The sequence below is a fragment of the Chlamydotis macqueenii genome, chromosome 7 (genome assembly GCF_036417535.1).
Source record: "Chlamydotis macqueenii isolate bChlMac1 chromosome 7, bChlMac1.mat, whole genome shotgun sequence".
Classification (NCBI taxonomy): Eukaryota; Metazoa; Chordata; class Aves; order Otidiformes; family Otididae; genus Chlamydotis; species Chlamydotis macqueenii.
The window spans coordinates 1132083-1150022 of NC_141562.1; the positions used below are offsets into that span (position 1 = coordinate 1132083).

At 42.3% G+C, this 17940-nt stretch overlaps 1 protein-coding gene across 14 annotated transcripts in view; it reads right to left on the reverse strand.

The window, feature by feature from the left end:
* CAMK2G (calcium/calmodulin dependent protein kinase II gamma) overlaps positions 1-17940 on the reverse strand; it is a 121192-nt gene that overhangs the window by 30203 nt on the left and 73049 nt on the right. For all 14 annotated transcript variants that reach the window (XM_086752268.1, XM_086752259.1, XM_086752267.1 and 11 more), the window contains exons 7-12: positions 14857-14959; positions 13901-13984; positions 12937-13031; positions 10197-10319; positions 7823-7906; positions 7111-7153 (exon numbers count right to left, since the gene is read on the reverse strand). In XM_086752268.1, the coding sequence (XP_086608394.1) occupies positions 7111-7153; positions 7823-7906; positions 10197-10319; positions 12937-13031; positions 13901-13984; positions 14857-14959 (532 nt within the window). The remainder of the gene's footprint in view (positions 1-7110; positions 7154-7822; positions 7907-10196; positions 10320-12936; positions 13032-13900; positions 13985-14856; positions 14960-17940) is intronic.

Genomic DNA, 17940 nt, shown 5'->3' on the forward strand with positions numbered 1-17940 from the left:
TTCAACTGAGTGCTATTCCGTGTGGCCCAGCGTCATGTAATGCTGATCCAGTGCTCTCCAGCACAGGCTGCCCGTTTAGCCCCCTCCCCTGCGTGTACCTCGGCTCAGCACACGCTGTTCTCCCGCAGCCCTGCCAGCATCCCAGCATGCATACGGAAACTCGGTCTGTGGTGGATTTAGTTCATGCATCATACTGGGGTTTGTAAGGACACCTGGAGAGCCGATGAAATGTGTTCACATGCAAGAAAGACTGCAGACAACTCAAACAAGAGGGATTTACCCACAGGTCAACCTGTACATGTTATGAGACAGAAATTAAAGGGGATGCAAGTGGAATTTCTGCAGCGAGCCACAGACAAGGCTTCCTGCAACAATCATGTCAGAAGACAGGCAGCACCACCCAACGTGCAGCTTAGCAAAAAGAAACAGGAGGGGGAAAATCCAAGGACACACGAGGGTAGATTCTTTACTGTTGAAGAAATAATCTTGTATCCATGCTCTGCAGTTTTCCAGGCATGAGATGCTAATATTTATTTTCACCACCCTTCCCACTTCCTCTAAACATTAAAGGGATTAAATTTCCTTTTCTCAGTGGAGTTAATAGTTCCTCTATAATGAAGCAATACAAAGGCACACACTGCTAACCTGGTAGCGTAAAAGCACAGTTCTGTTCCTGGTTTAACAGGACACCTGCCACTTAATCTTTGAAGAGAAACACAAAAGGGCCCCCCCGCACACACTCCATATACCCCTCCCTCTTCCCACATTTCTCAGTTATGGCCTCCATAGGAAACAGTCCGGGCTCTGAACCATGCTCCTGGCAGAAACACAAATCCCTAATGCTGAACTCATCAGCAATAAACACCAGATACTCTGGACGTACCAGAGCCAAGGTGAGTGGGCGAGGAGGGAATTTCCAAGAGGGACTGAAATACCCACTCCAAACACAGCCATGGACAGTGCCTCCCCCCCACCAGCCCCACTCCTCCTCTTCCAGAGAGCGCAGCCCTTCACCCAGCCTACCCTGGGTCTGCCCTGTCCCCAGCTGTCAAATCTCAGTCACATTTCTTATCTTGGTTAAGCTTCCAGAAAGTGGGGTTTTTTTGGATGCAGGAATAACACTGAGGCTGCTTTTGTTAAGCCTGACTAACTCATGATGCTAATCTAACAGACAATGTGGCTTCTAAATACAAGCACAAAGGACTTTGCTGAGATTTGATTGTTAAAATAAAAATCGTATCATACCAACACAGAATTCCCAATGACATCGAGTTGCAGCTTGCCATCCTCATATTCTCAGTTCAAAGAAAGCCAGATTAACTAATTCTTAACTTGATGTCCCTTTCGGGGTTCACCACAAACCAACAGAGTCAGGATACAGCCATGAAGAGGCACGTCTGGCTACCATTACAAACAATGCCCACAAAGGCAGTGTAACTTCAAAAACATTGATTTATTAAGAACAAGACAGAACAAAGACTGATGCTTAACTTTCTGCACAATGGCTACTTAGGCACAAGTCTCTCCAGCAGCAGCCATTTAAACACAGCAGAGTGGCTTCACAGAAGAGAGGGGAGGAGTCCTGTGTTCTCTGCCCTCACTTGTGTTTCTGCCTCAGCAGTACCCTTTCTCTTCGATTCTCCAGTGACTTGCTATGGGAACATGTTGCAATAGCAACTGCAAAGGAACGCTGTGCACCGAGAGACCAATACAAAGACAATCTATTTGCATGGGATAACTGCCTGGCGGAATTAACAATGTAGACTTTTTCTCTTGCTGAAAAGTTGATTTTATTTTTTTTTTTCAATCCTGCTTTGCTATTAACTTCCTCTGCCCTCTAAATGACATCACTGTTCCAGAACTGTACCTCAGTGATAGACAAGCAGCAACATTTAAAATTCCCTCCCTCAATGAAAAGCCTTCCATGAGGTCTAGAACCAGGTGGAAAGGCAGGTAAAAACCCCAAACCGTTAGGCAATGCATTGTGATCTGGACCTACAGGACGTCTAGCCATAGCAGACACCTTTGCTATCCAATACATCTCATTAGGCACAGCCAATGCCTAACACCATGCACATACTTCCAGTGCTTTGGGAAAATCTCAAGGGTAGATAGTGTTTGAAGATGCACCCCCATATCCCAGACATGCCCCAATGGTTTTCAGAGAAAGATTAAAAGAGGGAGCATTCGTTAAAACTAAAGTCTGAAATACACAACCCAGTGGTGTCCTCTTGACATGAGACATACAGCTCCCAGTTCTCCCACAGTGGATAATGGAGAAATTGAGTGGGAGGCATGATTTGCAGGTATGCATATGTACACAGACAAACAGGAGCAGAACCCTAAAGGGTCAAAACAGTCCGAACATCCATCCTAGACTTTTGAGCTTCTATGTCCCAGTCTGTCCCAAAATCAAGAGCTGATAAAAACATGAAAGCACTTTTTTTGTAGTAACACAAACTCAAATTCCTGACAAACCAAGAAATTAAGGGATGAAGGGCAAACACCCTAAGAAAAGGCACTCATGGAGTTCTCCTGAACTTGAGTGGAGGGAAAATAAACGTAAAGGGAATTATTATAATTTAAATACACTTTTGATGATAAATTAGACTCCCAGGCCATAGTGATAAACATTTAAATGCAGCAATGAAATCCATGTGATTCTGGGAAGCTGCAAAACTGAAGTTTACTTACTGAAGTACACTACTTCAGCAGGTCCACACTGTAGTAGTTGAGAACCAATCTCTGAAATCCCTGACTGTTTCTTAAGCAACTTAGATACAGAGAAATAACTTAAAAACAACTTAATTTTTCATTAAATGTGACATCTTCTGCTTGGGAAATGTGGTTCCCAGTGATCTCATGCCCATTTATTCGAAAGCTCTCTGGAAACGTCTTGATACAGTTTTCCCTCCATATTTTCATCCTTTGAATTCACACTAGGAGGTTAGCGTTCACATGAGTCGGATGATACAAATTTCTGGTCCTGAATGGATATCTTCATAACACAACACAGCACAAACTTCAAATATATTACTCACAATTTTACCTTTACTTTGGTTAAAGGAAATAATTCAAATTCCAATCTGAGTTTAAATATATATGTGTATACACACAGAAAACAGCAAAAAATCAGTTTCACAAGCACTTCTGGAAGGCAGATATAACAGGACAGTGAAAAATTTCAGTATCATTTCAGTATTTGTATTATTTCCTTCTTCTCGCCCCTTTGTCAGCTCAAAACCATCTCTGTACAGGTTACACCAAACATTCAGCCCTTCTTTACTTGGAAAGCGCTCTGCTCCCTGGATCTGCCTCCAGCCTCTTTCAACCTCACCTATCTAGTTAAAAACACCAAACTTCACATCGGAGAGTTAATAAGGATCTGTAGAGACACATAATGAATTCCAGCTATTGTCACAAGCTGCCATAATAGCTCCCTCACAACACCAATTTGAGCAAGCAGTGACAATTCCCAAGAAAAAAAGCTCAGCATCAGTTAAAGCTAGAGGTTTCAGGCATAAGGCTTAATTACCTGCAATGTCTCCCTTAGAATCTATTTTGAACACAGGATAGCACACAGGACTTTTGCTGAACCACTTGAGAGAAGTGAATTTCATAGAGTATGAAAAGCTTGTTGAACAACTCCTCCCCAAATTAACAGTTGCAAACCAGTTAGGAAAACAGTGTTAAGAATTTAATGTAGTCCGCTTGCAAGTCTTGCATTAAAATTAACTTACGGAGAAAAGTCACTTCTTAGCTTTTTGTGAAGATGGCTGTTTGTAAGATGAAAACCAATTCTGTCCATCCTTTCATTCAGTTTACAGTAGCCTTACTTATAGAGTTCTATCTACAAAGATGAGTCCAGACATCCTTAAATACCGTAGCTATTAGGAATCTCTGAAAACTTTGCTAACTTTCTCGTAGAAATAAATTTACATTTAGTTCTCAGAAGGTGATTTAGGAGTTTCTTGCATATGATCTAATCAGTTGATTCACCTGACTGTACTTCTGTATTTTGTAAATGAACAGAGATCAGATCAGTGCTTGCTTAGGTCACCTGAACATCAAAAGCCACAAGTGAGCACCCAAACCATCCTGTGTATACCCTGGTGTGACTCTAAAGATCCCGCAGCAAAGTTTGGATTGCAGCGTTCTCTCTGGCACCAGAGAGCAGACAGAAGCTACAAACCCCTCACTACAACCAGGTCTCAGTTTCCTGACTTACACTGAAAGGACTGCAACTTTATCTGCTTTTAGCAAATAGCCTACAGCTGACCTGAGATACAGTCATTTAAAAGAACCACAAACAGCCAATATTAAGTTGTTGAGTATACCATAACCAGGGAAAGGAGCCAGAACACATTCCTTTATCTTTAGGAGCTGACCTGGGGTAAAAGGCACCTAGCAAGCAACAGATTACTCACAAAAGAACAGAAACTTTTTTTTTTGCTTTGTAAAAAGTAGGATTTTTTGATGGTAAAAAAAAGAGAAAGAGTACTGCTACAGACTCTTAAGCATAAAATTTGTCAGAAGCCAAAAGCACACTGTCAAGTGAAGGAACTCCACATTACAAAATATGTGACAGAGGAGACAGTAATGACAACAGGATTAAAAAAGTCTTCTCGTATTTCCTGCAGACAGTACTATCATGCCTAATTAATTGATACCAGGGTCACATAAGCCTTAATTTTCCTCCCGGTTCAAAACATCTGTCAAGAAGCTTTCAGAAGATCTCATCCCCAGACAGGAAGAAGCTTCTCTCTTCATAAACCTACTTTGCTATCTGCTGGGAATGGGGCTTTCGGAGGCCCACAAAACAGTGTCACCTAATTAGAAAACAAAAACCTCATAAGGTCTTCAGGGAAGGAAACAAACACTATTTCAGAACTTTTCAAGTACAATTAGATGACCTGTCATGATAGGAAAAGTCTGAGCTCTACCCAAAGTTCCCACATGGACTCAAAATTTTTACTTCCAGTTAGCGTGCACATATTCTTCAGTTTCAGCAGATTTATGTACTTCAACTGCAGCAGTTAAAAAACCAAAGTAAATTCAAAAATAGTAATAAAAAGTCACGCTCATATTACAGACAGTTCTGCAAAGAAAACATGAGCAGCTGATCTCCCCACTTCCAAAACTCATCAAAATATTAGGAATAGCTACTATGCACACAGGCTATAGATGCTTTCCATCTAAATTCACAACATTTATTTCTGGACAATTTTTCAGAGCGTCTCATTAGCTGGGATCACAGCCTGTATTCAAAGCAGAACTCAGCGACACTGAGAGCCCTGCACTCACTATAGGCCACTTAGGATTTCCTTTTCTTCAGCTGTTAACTGAAGCGGATCCAGCAGCTTCAGCCCTTGAGACAGAGAAGAATGAACAGAGCAAGCCTTTTCCTCCTCGATACGAGCTCAGGGAATAAGTGGATGTATAGGTCACACACCATTAAGGAGAACCCTTCTCTCAGGCATTTCATGTACTAAAAATCTGGGCCACAGGAGATTTTCTTACCCAAGCACTTCTGCAGCTTCATTAGAAGTGACAACATTTGCAGACTAAAAATGAATCTAAAACTGCTCTTAAAAAAAAAAAAAAAAACCCTGACTATTTCAGAATCATCAATTAAGTGAAATAAAAACTAGCTGTGTGAATATATCAAAAACCATTCACACCAGCAGCCCAAGAAAGCCCAAGAAAACATTAAGCCCTGCAGAAACCCTGTTGTTGTGCCATAGCTCCTCAAACAGTTATTTCAGAATCATTACCAGAAAACAATGTATAATTTTTAAGTCCTGTAACAGCACAATCCTGGGACAAGTGAATGGAGAAAATTATTCTGTTCCTTTAAGGCCAAACTATCAGAAATGCAGTAAAGAGAAATTGCTGTAGCCACAAGTAGTCCTGGCATATAGACACAGGTTTGCCTGAAAACAAGAACCAAGGAAAAACTGTTCTGAAGTTGCCAAGGGTTGTCCCTTAATTGTAGCTTGATTTCATACCCTTTAATTTTTTTTTTTTAAATCATCATACAGGAGGTTAAAAATGCTGCCTTGATTTCAAAAAAAGAACGTATGCATGAATGTGCACTTTGAATGCTGGGATGGTAATTTCACAGAGGTTTTCATTCCAATTAGAAGTTTATTGTAACATCACTCAGAATATAAGTACTGGTATCCACCATTAGTAAATGGCCAGATGGAATTAATGCACTTCCATTTCATTCATCATCACTTACAATCCATACAGCAAATTTTCACTTGAAAGTAACTGTAGTCATGTGCAATAAAGATCTGACTCATGCACTCAATGATTGCCCTTTTTAAAAGAGAGAAAAAAAAAAAAAGGCAGAGAAAAAAATGGCAAAGAGGGCAAAGACAGCAAACAATCCCATAAACCAAAAGCCCTTGCAAATATACGTTTGCCACCCAAATGGAAATTAACACAGATAAGACTGCATCACTTAGATGTGCTGAGCCAAGACAATCATCTTCCAAAAAGCACTTATTTGCATATTGAGACTTGCATTTTCAGTAAGTGCACGACGTAATGCAATTGGGTGGGAGCCAGACTACCAGTTATTAAGCTTAAAAGGATGAAAACCACCTCTGAGACTCCAAGAAGAAAAATTCTAATAGCTATACGCTTCAGACTCATTTTTGTCAAGTCAAAGTAGTACAATACCCAAACAGCTCCTGTCCCTATTCCCATCAATGTTATTATTTGCTCTGTGTCTGCCTCACATCTAAAGGAAACACTGCTCACTAATAAGAGTTCTTGACTGCTGGTTTCAGATCGGAAAAATAAGAAATGCCAGCTAGAATTTCCCCAAAATAATCAGATAACACAATATCATGACAGAATTGTGGCAGCTCACTTTATTTCTGTTTTGTACCAGACTACAGCGCCATGTGCTGCCCCCTAAACAAATCACTTCCTATTTCACACTGGTCACCCATGAACAGAAAGCGACCACCACTACACCATGATGAATTTGTAAGCATGTTCCCTTCTCTTCTACTCAATTCCAAAATGGTTAAAATATCTCCTGACTCACTCACACAAAACAAAATCAAGGAAGGGATGGGAACAGTGAGAACTTACCTGAAAAATTCCGAGATACAAGCATCGTTGTGAGGATTGCACCCTGTGGGGAACAGAAAGCAGGCATAATAGACACCGTCACTCACTTCAGAAAGGGGCTGGGCTGACCCATGAAGAACACAGTGCATCAGGTGCCAAAGCAAAGGTATCCTAATGCTACCCTGGAAATCCTAGTGTATCCAGGATTCCTACACGTGGCTGTTGGACCTTACATGGGAGCGCTCGGAATCTGGCCTTTCTAGGGTGGCATCTAGAGGCCAGGCAGTAGAGCCTAGGAAATCTAAAATGGCACCAAGAGTTATGTTTAGGCACATAGTTGCTTCCGAACTTCAAAAGAGGAGACAGCTGCTCCATGCACAAGCCAGAGGCTTTGCCTGAGCTACATGCAACTGATACACTATTACTGGGAGGCAGAGAGTGATCAGAACTAAAAGTCTCAGAATTTCAATAACTAGTTGCTCTATTTTAACTCTTTTGCAGGAAGTAGAAGGTGTGATTATGTGGCAGAAGCAGCATGGGAAACTAAGAGCTTCAGAGAAAGAAACTACCCAGCTCCTCAATACACTTCTTTAGTGCCCTGTACTGGAGGACCGCATAAGGTACTTCACTAATGTTAGTGAGCTAATGATAAAAAAATATTATTACTACAAAGGCATTAACCTCAAATTCAGAAGATTACAAACAAGCTTAAGGCAAACTAACACATACTTACCTTTAGCTTCCTTCTAGCATTGAACTTTCTCAAGCATTCCACAGTCTCCTGCCTGTGCATCATCGAAGCGACAGTGGAGCGTTGCTGAAAAAACAGGAACAGCAAAGAATTAAGAACATACCCCAAACAAATCAGGCAGAGCCATTATCTCCACTTGCACACAACCATGACATGCAAGCTGACATGGCCAAGCCTCTCAGCACTACATGGCTGCAAAACACTGCAACCAGTTCATAACTTAGGACCTTCCCAATACAACAATACAGGTTAAGTCAAGGTTGACTATTGTAGGATTGTGCCCAAGGAACTCTGACTGAGGTACAGGTGACAATCAATGCTCCCTGTCTCTCAGGCACACAAAAGATCAAGATAATAAGAAGACAAAGTCAAATGAACAAGCATGGGGGACTGAGTTAGAGGCACTACAGAAAAGATCTGTGTTGCATTAGTTACAAATCTAAGGGAAAATTCCAAGCAGGAAGTGAATGCTCGTGAGCGGTAGCCTTCCTGGACATGGCAACTCCCTGAATGTTAACTGCTTGACTAGCAGAGGCCTCAGCATCTTTGCACAAGTTTTGCAGAAATAGATTTTCAGTGTGTAAGAGGAAAGATCACATAGCTCTATTGTACCAACACAAAAACCTGAGCATAACCTCTACCCAGTGACGCACTTCTGTCACCCACAGTAGACTGCAATCCCGTCAGCTGCAAAAAGAGAACTTCCCAGAAGTATTGTCAGTCATTGAGAGCACATAAGCAAACCAGAGACTGATGCCAAAGTAGCTGTTGCTCTTGCACAGAGCCATAAGCCTGAATTCCCTTTACAAGGACAGTGGGTGAATGACTAACTTGGAAGATCAGTGTATATAAACCCTCTATTACCTTTCTCCTTCTTGGGAAAAATTCTGCAATACCCAGAAGAACTATAAACCGTGCTCATATTCAGCTAGTCTAATGGAAAGTCTCTGCTTTGATCCTATTAGCAAAGATAGCCATCTGCTGCAGTACACACGGCAGTGTGGAGGGAGAGCGTACCTAAACTGTCCTCTTTAACAACTTTGATGGTCACTGTTCATTCAGCCTCCTTAGGAGTGACAGTGATGTCCAGTTTTTCAATGTGGGCTTAAAAGAGTGAGGACACGTACTTCAGAAGTTCAGTAATGCTAAAAACCTCAGTGTCTCAGATAAACTGTTAAAATTTTTACCACATTTACTTCAGGGAAGCCATATTTCTGCAGAAATAAAATGTATGTTGCACACACAGACTGCAGAGCAAATGGAAACAACAGACTCAACAGGAGGCAGTTTGGGTGAGAGGCTGAAATGGCTGTGAAGTGAAATTGAACTCCCCATAACTTAGAGAAGGAAAGCCTCTCTTGAACCATTCTGTATTACGTTGCCATAGGGAGCAAGCTATCGTAATACATACAGCTTTAGTTAAAGGCATTTGGACAAAAGTTAAATATATAGGAACTGCTATTGATTACAAGGATGCAAGGAGGAAAAACAAAAACAAACCCCAAAACGGAGATTCAAAGTCTCAGCTAGTGTGAAGTTTTGACTTCCAAGGAACTTGCATCACTTTACAGCAGACACTAAGCTGCTGTTACACAGAAGTAAGTTTGAATTCCTAATTTGTTGTTTTGTGACAGGAGAAAACCACCAGTTTCTCAAGAAAAAAAATGAGCAAAGGAACACAATAGACACACCCTAGAAAGCAGAAGTATGCTAAGGTATTACAAGAGCATCTGGTTAGACTTAGGTGGAACTATTTCTTCCTGCAGAGATAAAAGTGCACCATTGCTGCCCTCCCCTACACCCACTTCCAGCTGCATTCTGGGATTTCCTTGCCAACTTTGCAAATGATGAAAGCTACTCACGAGTGGGATCTGGCAAGGCAAAAACTACATATACAGGACAGCAAAAGATGTTTTGCTGTTTTCAAGTTTACAGCTAGTTAAGCTGCAGCAGAGCAGACGTGTTCCAACATTGCAAAGATGCAATGCAATAAACTGAAGCAGAGATGAAGAACAAAACCATCCTAAAATATTTTGTCTGACGTCCAACTCCACTTGACATTTTAGGACTATATGGACTACAAGAGGAGATGTGGGTAAAATCAGGAACTACAGACATTCACAAAACTCCTAAAAGAATAAGATTTGGGTCTTTTTTTTTTTCCTACACTGCCAATAAAAGCACCACAGCATGACAGAGTTGGCTTGTTGAAGGTCAGTCTCCAAAAAAAAAAAAAAACCAAAAAAACCTGTTTTGAAATATTTAAAATATTCTGGGCTCCTCTGCAGCTAAGTCTTCTTGACATGTCAGCTCAGGATAAGCCACAAATCAATCTGTAATAGAGGAAAACACTTACGCAGACCCATGGATGTTTGAGAGCCTGGTCAGCTGTGATGCGCTTTGCTGGGTTTATCGTCAGCATCTGGTTGATCAAATTCTTTGCTTCGGGAGTCACAGTGTCCCACTCAGGAGATGGGAACTGAAAGAGGAAGAAGGAACAGATAATGAACTGAAAATATCTTCTACTAGCAGAAGAGATTCTCCCTCCTATATAGCTGAATTCCAGCTTTTGCCCTTCACATGGTACCACGGCTAACGTACTTGAAAAACACATCAATTTTTGCAAAAACCCATGCTGAACGAAAAATCCTACAGAATCCAGCAAATGAATGGTACCAGACAGCAGAACACACCTGTACCATTCACCAGACACAGGCAGGAAGATTAACAGTTTAAGAGCCTTTTAGGAATCACTCAAACCTTAGAATTTCTTTTGCACTCAACAGTCAAAAAAGTAAAGTCACAGGTCTTTTTAACTGAGTTCTGACATGAAAAACACAAGCACTATTTTTTTAACCCCACCTTGCTCTTTCTCCAGCATGCTAAAAAGCTTTAACAGCATATGCAAAATCACAAATACTTAACTACAGCAAAATCTCATGAAAGCAAAAACTGCTAAGAGAGAACATCCCATCAGGTCTACTTTTCCCACCATAAAGCACAATACCCTGGAACAAAACCAGTCACCTAGGCATAGCAACCCACCAGCAGATTGTTAGCAAGCATCTACCATACGAGAAATCATTACTTGGGGAGCAAGAGAGATGTAATAGTGGATGGGAATACAGAGGCACGGAAACAAAGAAAAGAACCTCAAGTATTTCACAGTTGCTGATCATCCAGGAGGGGTAACTGCTCTCTCCTGTAATTCCAGTAATGACAAAGATGAGATATTTACGCCACCCTCCAGATGTTTGCATGTGGTATAGATGACAGCATGCTGACATTAAATGCAGTACCTCTCACTTCTATGCATCTACTGTACAAATACAGGTGAACTTGAGACGACAAAGATAAATGTGCTGTTAGGTTAAAAGTCCCCTGTCTTTAAATGGGGGAGGATTGATCTATCCTGAGAACATTTCCTTACAGTACTACAACATTTAGAAGGAATTCATCCCATCTCTTTTCTCCTGCATTTTGTGCTTTGCTCAGTTGGGTCAATAAAAATAGACCCACTATATTTGATTTGCATATAATCTTACCTCTGCATTCTCAGGCATCAGCAAGGCATCATACAATTTGTTCTGCAAATTTTGCAAGAGAATACTCAAAAATTATGATACTGTGCCTTCAGCCATGACACTTCCCCCTCATCCCAACTCTGAAGTATTCATGGTAATGCCTTGCAAAAACCCCTACCCAACAGCATGAAGTCCAATTCACAGTTGCCACTTGCTCTATGGTCAAGAGACAAGAGACCAGTTCAGTACGTAGTTGGTGCTGGAGTAAGGACACTTAGGGGCACGTATGCCAGTAAAACTTGAACTCTTCTCTACCAGGCAAAACAGAGGAGGAATCTACTCGAACTTGTTCACTGTAAGTAAGACTTCAAAACCAGCAGGAAGATAGGAGGCATCAGGCACTTCACTGCTCATGACTTGCAGAAACAGTTAGACATTTAACCCCTGAAGTGCTTTGAAAATCCTCATCAATATAATTAGTGCAAAAACACTTCAAAAATGAGACCAAGCAACACAGAAACAAGAGGGGCAGGAAGGCATGAAAAGAACACAAGTCCATTTAAGGCTATCAAGTACAAAGACAGCACTTTCCTTTCACTCAGGAAGCCACTTAGCCAGGACATGAGGTTAGGCAGACCTTTGTTCTCACCAGTATAGCTGCTCTCATAGTCCTAGGCACAGAAGCTGGGTGTTAACTGGGGTCCAACCCTCGCTTTTTTTTTTTTAAATACAAACCACAAGATAGTCTACAAAATGAATTCTTCAACTTTCTGTTGATATTCATGCCCACAGGCTTTGAGCTAGGATTTCCAGGAGTTCCTTCTTCCCTCCTGAGCCTCTCCTTACATGGAAGAATTTATGTCAAACATTCAAGCTCTGGTACCCAAACCACATTTTACACCACCTTTGCTCCCCAGTACTAACCTCCTTGCTACTCCCTTCCATCAGGCACTTTTTACACCACAGTTTTGCCACGCTCTGAGAACTGTTCTATGACCTGCTTGGCTTTTTACCAGAGCCTCCAACCCATTACGCTGATCCCCACCAGAAAGCCACCCCTCCAAAGGCCCCTGCCATTCAGTCTTCTCACTAGGCTCCACGCTTTTCACGGCTGGAAGAAATTTCACTATGGCACTGAGGAGACCAGAGGCCACAATTTAAGCTATTATTCTACAGAATACTTCCCCATACTTTAAATTAGGCCTTGATAAAGGTACGCTTCTTCATTCTACCTTCCCTCTGCTCCCCTGAAATAGTTAGCATTAGCTACGTCTGCAACACTTTGTGGTAAATGCACTGGAAAATGCCATTTCCCACCATGTGCCTTTCCAGCTCTGCATTTTCCTAATGACCAGCAACATCTTGGTGCCCACTGCGATGCTTTCCACATATCCTTTCAGTAGCCCCAAACAGGACCATATCCCAGCCAGTGAAGACAACGAGGTGTATGAACACGCCAGACATCACTTTACACAGTAGCTTGAGGCCTGCTGCTAGACACCAAGTAAGATAGTGCCATGTTTTGGATGGCTTCTACACCCATGCAGGTACTCGGCAAGAAAATGCCCTTACGTCATAGGCTCCGGCTTTGATCTGCTGATAGAGTTTGTGCTGATCTTCATCCCAAAAGGGAGGGTACCCCACTAGTAATATGTACAGAATCACTCCTGGGAGGGAGAGACACAGATACACTATGGTTAGGCTAATAGGCCAATTATTCCTTCAGCCCCTCTTCCTTCCCTCTTGACAGTCCCCAAGGCAACGACTGCTCTGTATCTTAATTTGCCACCATATTTAGCCTTCCAAGGTAGAAAAAGACAGTACAAACATCTCCTCTGCTGAGCCTCACCCTGGCACTTCATGTTCAGCTCTTAGCGCCAGCTGCCAGGAGCTAGAACAAGGTGCATGATGTCCTTCTACCCTCCTTTGGCTACCATGGCTGGTGAGCCACAGCTCCCAGCTGCTCTTAGAATAAAATGAAGCCACATCCCCTGGGGCTGCCGGGCAGCAAGAGACTTTTTTGGAAGGACTAGGTTTTTAGATGCTTGGGACAAAAATGCCAGTGACAAAGCTAACACTTCTGGCCTGCAGAGAACCATTTAGTCCATGTCAGGCAACACTGATATCATATCTTTAAAGTTATTGGTCTCAGATACATTTACACTTCATTTTTTCTTCTTTTTTTTTAAAAAAAAAATCAGCTCTCTTCAGTATTTCGTCTTCTACGTAGTGAGTGTAATAGGAAATTGCTACAGTTATCTAAACAACTGACTCCGCAAAGCATAGATAGGTGCTATCTCTTGAGTCTCCAACATCTGATAGATGGCCTGAGGAAAGGATGAGGAGCCAGAATCAAATGAGTTCAGGCTCCAATATTAACTCCATCTATACAAGGTGCTTATCCTCAAGTGTGCCTTCATCTCTCCACCCAATAAGAAGGAACACTGCGTACCCTCCCAGCACAGGTTATAAGGAATATTGTTCTTCTACATAAAATGGTGTTGTTTAAGTGTAAAATCTTTTGACAGAATCTTACCACATGCCCATATATCCACTGGTTTTCCATAAGGATCTTTTCTTAAGACTTCAGGGGAGAGGTAGCCTGGAGTGCCAGCAAACCCTGCCAGGAAATGGATGACATGAAGTACTTACAGTATCCAAACAGAAGAGATCTTGCCATAACACAAAATCCACTAGTGGTACCAAAAAAATTACAAAGCCCATTTCCCACCCTTCATCTCATATTTGCTAGAGCTACCTCTTGGTGCATCAACAGAAAGAAAAAAAAAAAAAATCAGATAGGATCAAGTGTCTATGTACTGCAGGAAAAACAGAAGAGAAAGAGGGACCATGTCAACCAGCCGGGCACAAACTCATATGCCAGGCCTTGTATCATTTTCCCATATAATAGCTTGGAGTTTGAAAACACAAGACACAGATGGGACACATACGATTGCCAAGTGGTGTGGGCAGACCAGGAGAAGTAGCCAACTCTCCAGAACGGCTGCAGCACTGCAGAGTCTCAGAGCTGACGTTTAGCCTGAGAAGGTCTCATTTCTAATCATGTTTTAGCTAAACAAAGATAAGGCCAGATCCAAATGTGCCTGAGGAAAGTCAGGTCAAATGCATTTCTGTAAAATGACCAAACAAAATTCCAGATGTCTATGCTCCTGAGCAGTAGTAAAGTTCAGATCAGGGTGTAAACTTAGCAGCTTATTCATCTCTGACAGTAGCAGATCAGGGTGTAAACTTAGCAGCTCATTCATCTCTGACACTAGCATTTACTGTAAATCAAGAAGAAAAACAGGGAACTACATAACCACTTTCTCTGTCTTTATTTATCATATTCTTTCCTCTATTGCACCTAGGCTTTTGCCCAAGGACTCAGAGGCTGAAATGCTTGGAAGGCAAGCAGCAATGCCACATACACACAACCGTGCTGGAAGAGCAGGAAAGGGGGGAGCAGAAGTGGGAAAGCTCAAACACTCTTACCAAACCAGGCCTGCTGCTCTCCCTGGACTTCTATAGCCAGTCCGAAGTCAGCCAGTTTGACAGCAGCACCCTTACATTTACTTGCCAGTAGTAAATTCTCAGGCTGGGGAGAAAAAAGAAAACAGGGGGTAAGAATGAAAGACTGACATCCTCATTAAAGCCTCTGACCTCAGAACTCACATCATTAAATGGAATCTGCTGATTGAATCTAGCAGGCGTGTACTAAAGCTGCTCAGGTAAAGGCAGAGCAACAGCAACAAATGGCCTTGACCTAGAGTGGCAGAAAATCGCAACTCTAACACAAGTCCTCCGTGGGAGCCAGTCTCTGCCAGTCCAGCCCGTACATTACATGCTGACACCAGAGGGCACTGGCAGTACAGTTCCTGCAGCACAGAACCCAAAATTCGTTTCTGTCATCCCCGCAGAAAGTAATTGTGGGGGGAGGGAACGGGAGGGAAGATGCAGTAGATACAATCTGCAGTGATGTTACTCCCCATGAACATTACACAGTCCCCAAGGCACTGGAAAAGTAAATATGATGCTAATAAGGGCTGCCAAAAACAGTGCCGTAATGTGGGAAGGCATTATCTGGATATGCAGTAGCTTTCATCCCTTACAAAAAAAGCTTCAGCCTCCAATCAGCATAAGCAGCACAGCAGCGAGTATTCTTGTAAGCTGTTTTTTCATCCTACGTATTTACAGATACACTGTCTTGTTACTGCCACTGTCATCTATACGACAAGCAGCCATGTCACTTCCCCCATGTGCCAGGAAAGGCAAACAGAGTTTTGCCCCTCACATTTCCACCTCACATGAATCTCACTTGAATCATAATTCTGTTGTGTTCCAGCAGAGGACTTCAGCAGAAGGCTTAACACAACTCCAAAAATTGTACTGAGAGCCAGCAGCTTTCCCTGGAGCACTACAGCAGCTAGTTACACGGTGCCCTTTGAAACCCCAAAGCCTAAGGGGGTGGCTACTACAACTCTGCAGGACAAATGTGATTACTCATCCTATGCCCTTCTGATCATTTGTGCAATTCGTATCAACTTGTGGTTTTAACCGAGCAAGATGGAAGCCTGGAAATCCAGAAACAGGAGCTTGTCTCCTTCATCACAAATGTGATGAAGGTCTTTTTTGCAGTCTGCTCACCAGTTTCATCCCACGGCAACCCTTTATCCCTGTTCTGCCTGACAGAACAAGACAATTTGCTCATTCACCTGCCTTAAAGTACTGGGCATGTGCTTTGCTTCTGCTTTGAACAAAGGAAGAACATCCTTGCCCATGACAGTCCTTGCCATAAACAGCCTGAAAGGAAAGGGAATTGGATCTCAATACATCTGGATGCCACTGGCTTTTCACTATACAGGAAGTGGAAAAGATTGTGGTAATCAAGCTACACATGAAAATTCAGCAGTGCAAACAAGTCCCTAAAGCGGAAAATCGATGAAGTCTTCCAAAAATCCCTCCCAACTTCAGATCACGCCTGGATTTGGCTTGACTAAGAAACAGAGAAATTTAGGCCATGCTTGTGCTAGCTAAGCACTATTTGCTCTTAAAATACAGCTACAAACACCTTAAGGTTAATGGTGCTTATCCATGTGCATGTTTGCCAACATATGGGTTGTCTCAGGTTTCACATACTTTTTGGTAAGGATGCAAATACATTCCGTAATTTCTTACGGTCCCTATGGGCAGCTCAACATTTGAAGTTCTTTAAGAGCATATCAACCAGAAGACAGGCTTATGAGAGGGAGGTACAAAAGACAAAACTTCACTTGAAGCAAACTCTGCTGTTATTACACACTGATCCTGAAGGTCAAGCTTTTGGCAAGAAGCTAAATATTAAATAAAGAGCACAAAATCTTTTATTGCTAAAAGGAATGGCTACTCCTCAGGCCTGGATAGTTTCACGGAATCAGAGCAAGCAACAGAAGAAACACATTAACTACAGCAGGGAGTGTCTAGCAGTTGATAAGGTCTGAACAAGTTCACAACTTTGACACAAACAAAACTTCAGAAGTAAAACAGAGTATATCTGAACACAGGATGTGAAGAAAACTTAAACCATCCTGTAGTGGAAAACACTACTGATTGTCATAAAAGCCCTAATTTGGGGCAGTAGTGCCTCTTGCAGGCTGCTTTCTCAAGAGCAGGTGTCCGCTCTAATCCAGAACAGCCATTCTGCGGTAGATATCTGCATCTTTTCACAGTGCTCTGAATCAGAAGGCCAAAAGCACTGTATGGGAGTTTGCCAGAAACACTAGGGGTTAACAGCTGTCCATAGATCACCAGGGGATCACTGCCACCAAGCTTGCAACATGCTTTTACCTTGCTCTCTGCAAAATATTTTTATACTTTCCCCCTTATGCATTGTTTAACAAACTAAAATCAACACTAATAGCAGGTGTCACCCTGCATTAATTTAACTGGACCACTGGTGGCCATCACCATTCCGACTTTAGACAGAGAGGGCTGCAGGGCAGATAAACCTTCCCGCACAAACCTCTTCATTCTGGAGCCTGCCCAGCTCCCAGTACAGCTGGCACTGTGTGGGAAGAGAGTTTAAGTAACTACACTGCAGGGGCTCTGGGTCTATATAAATGTGTTAAAATTTGGCAAATGGCTGGTTCACCCAGTGTTTAATTGGCCAGCAGTTTTGGTTTTAGACTAAAAGTGCTTCTACTGATGAGAGAAGAGAGAAAAGGCACGAAAGATTCTTGTTGTGCATCTCTGCCCTAGCCCAATGGCATGTGTTTGGCAACAGTGCAGAATAAAAATATAAATGCTCTGTGCAGACATACTCATCCTGGCAGACTGAACAGAGATTGCCCCAGGTCTCTAGAGATGTCTTCAGTGGCAAACTAGGAAGTGTCCTTCATTATAATGAACCCTACCGAAGTTTCTCTGAACGCCTACTGCACTCCAGAGTTCACAACTACTTCATCCTGGAGCTGCCTTAGAGAGGCTGAGAGCTGGCAAGGTTCATGAAGGCTGAAAACTTCGTCAGGAGTTCAGCATATCCTCTAGAAAACTCCGAAGGAGTGAATTTGTGCTTCAGGAACCCCTGAGCCCAGTTCAAGT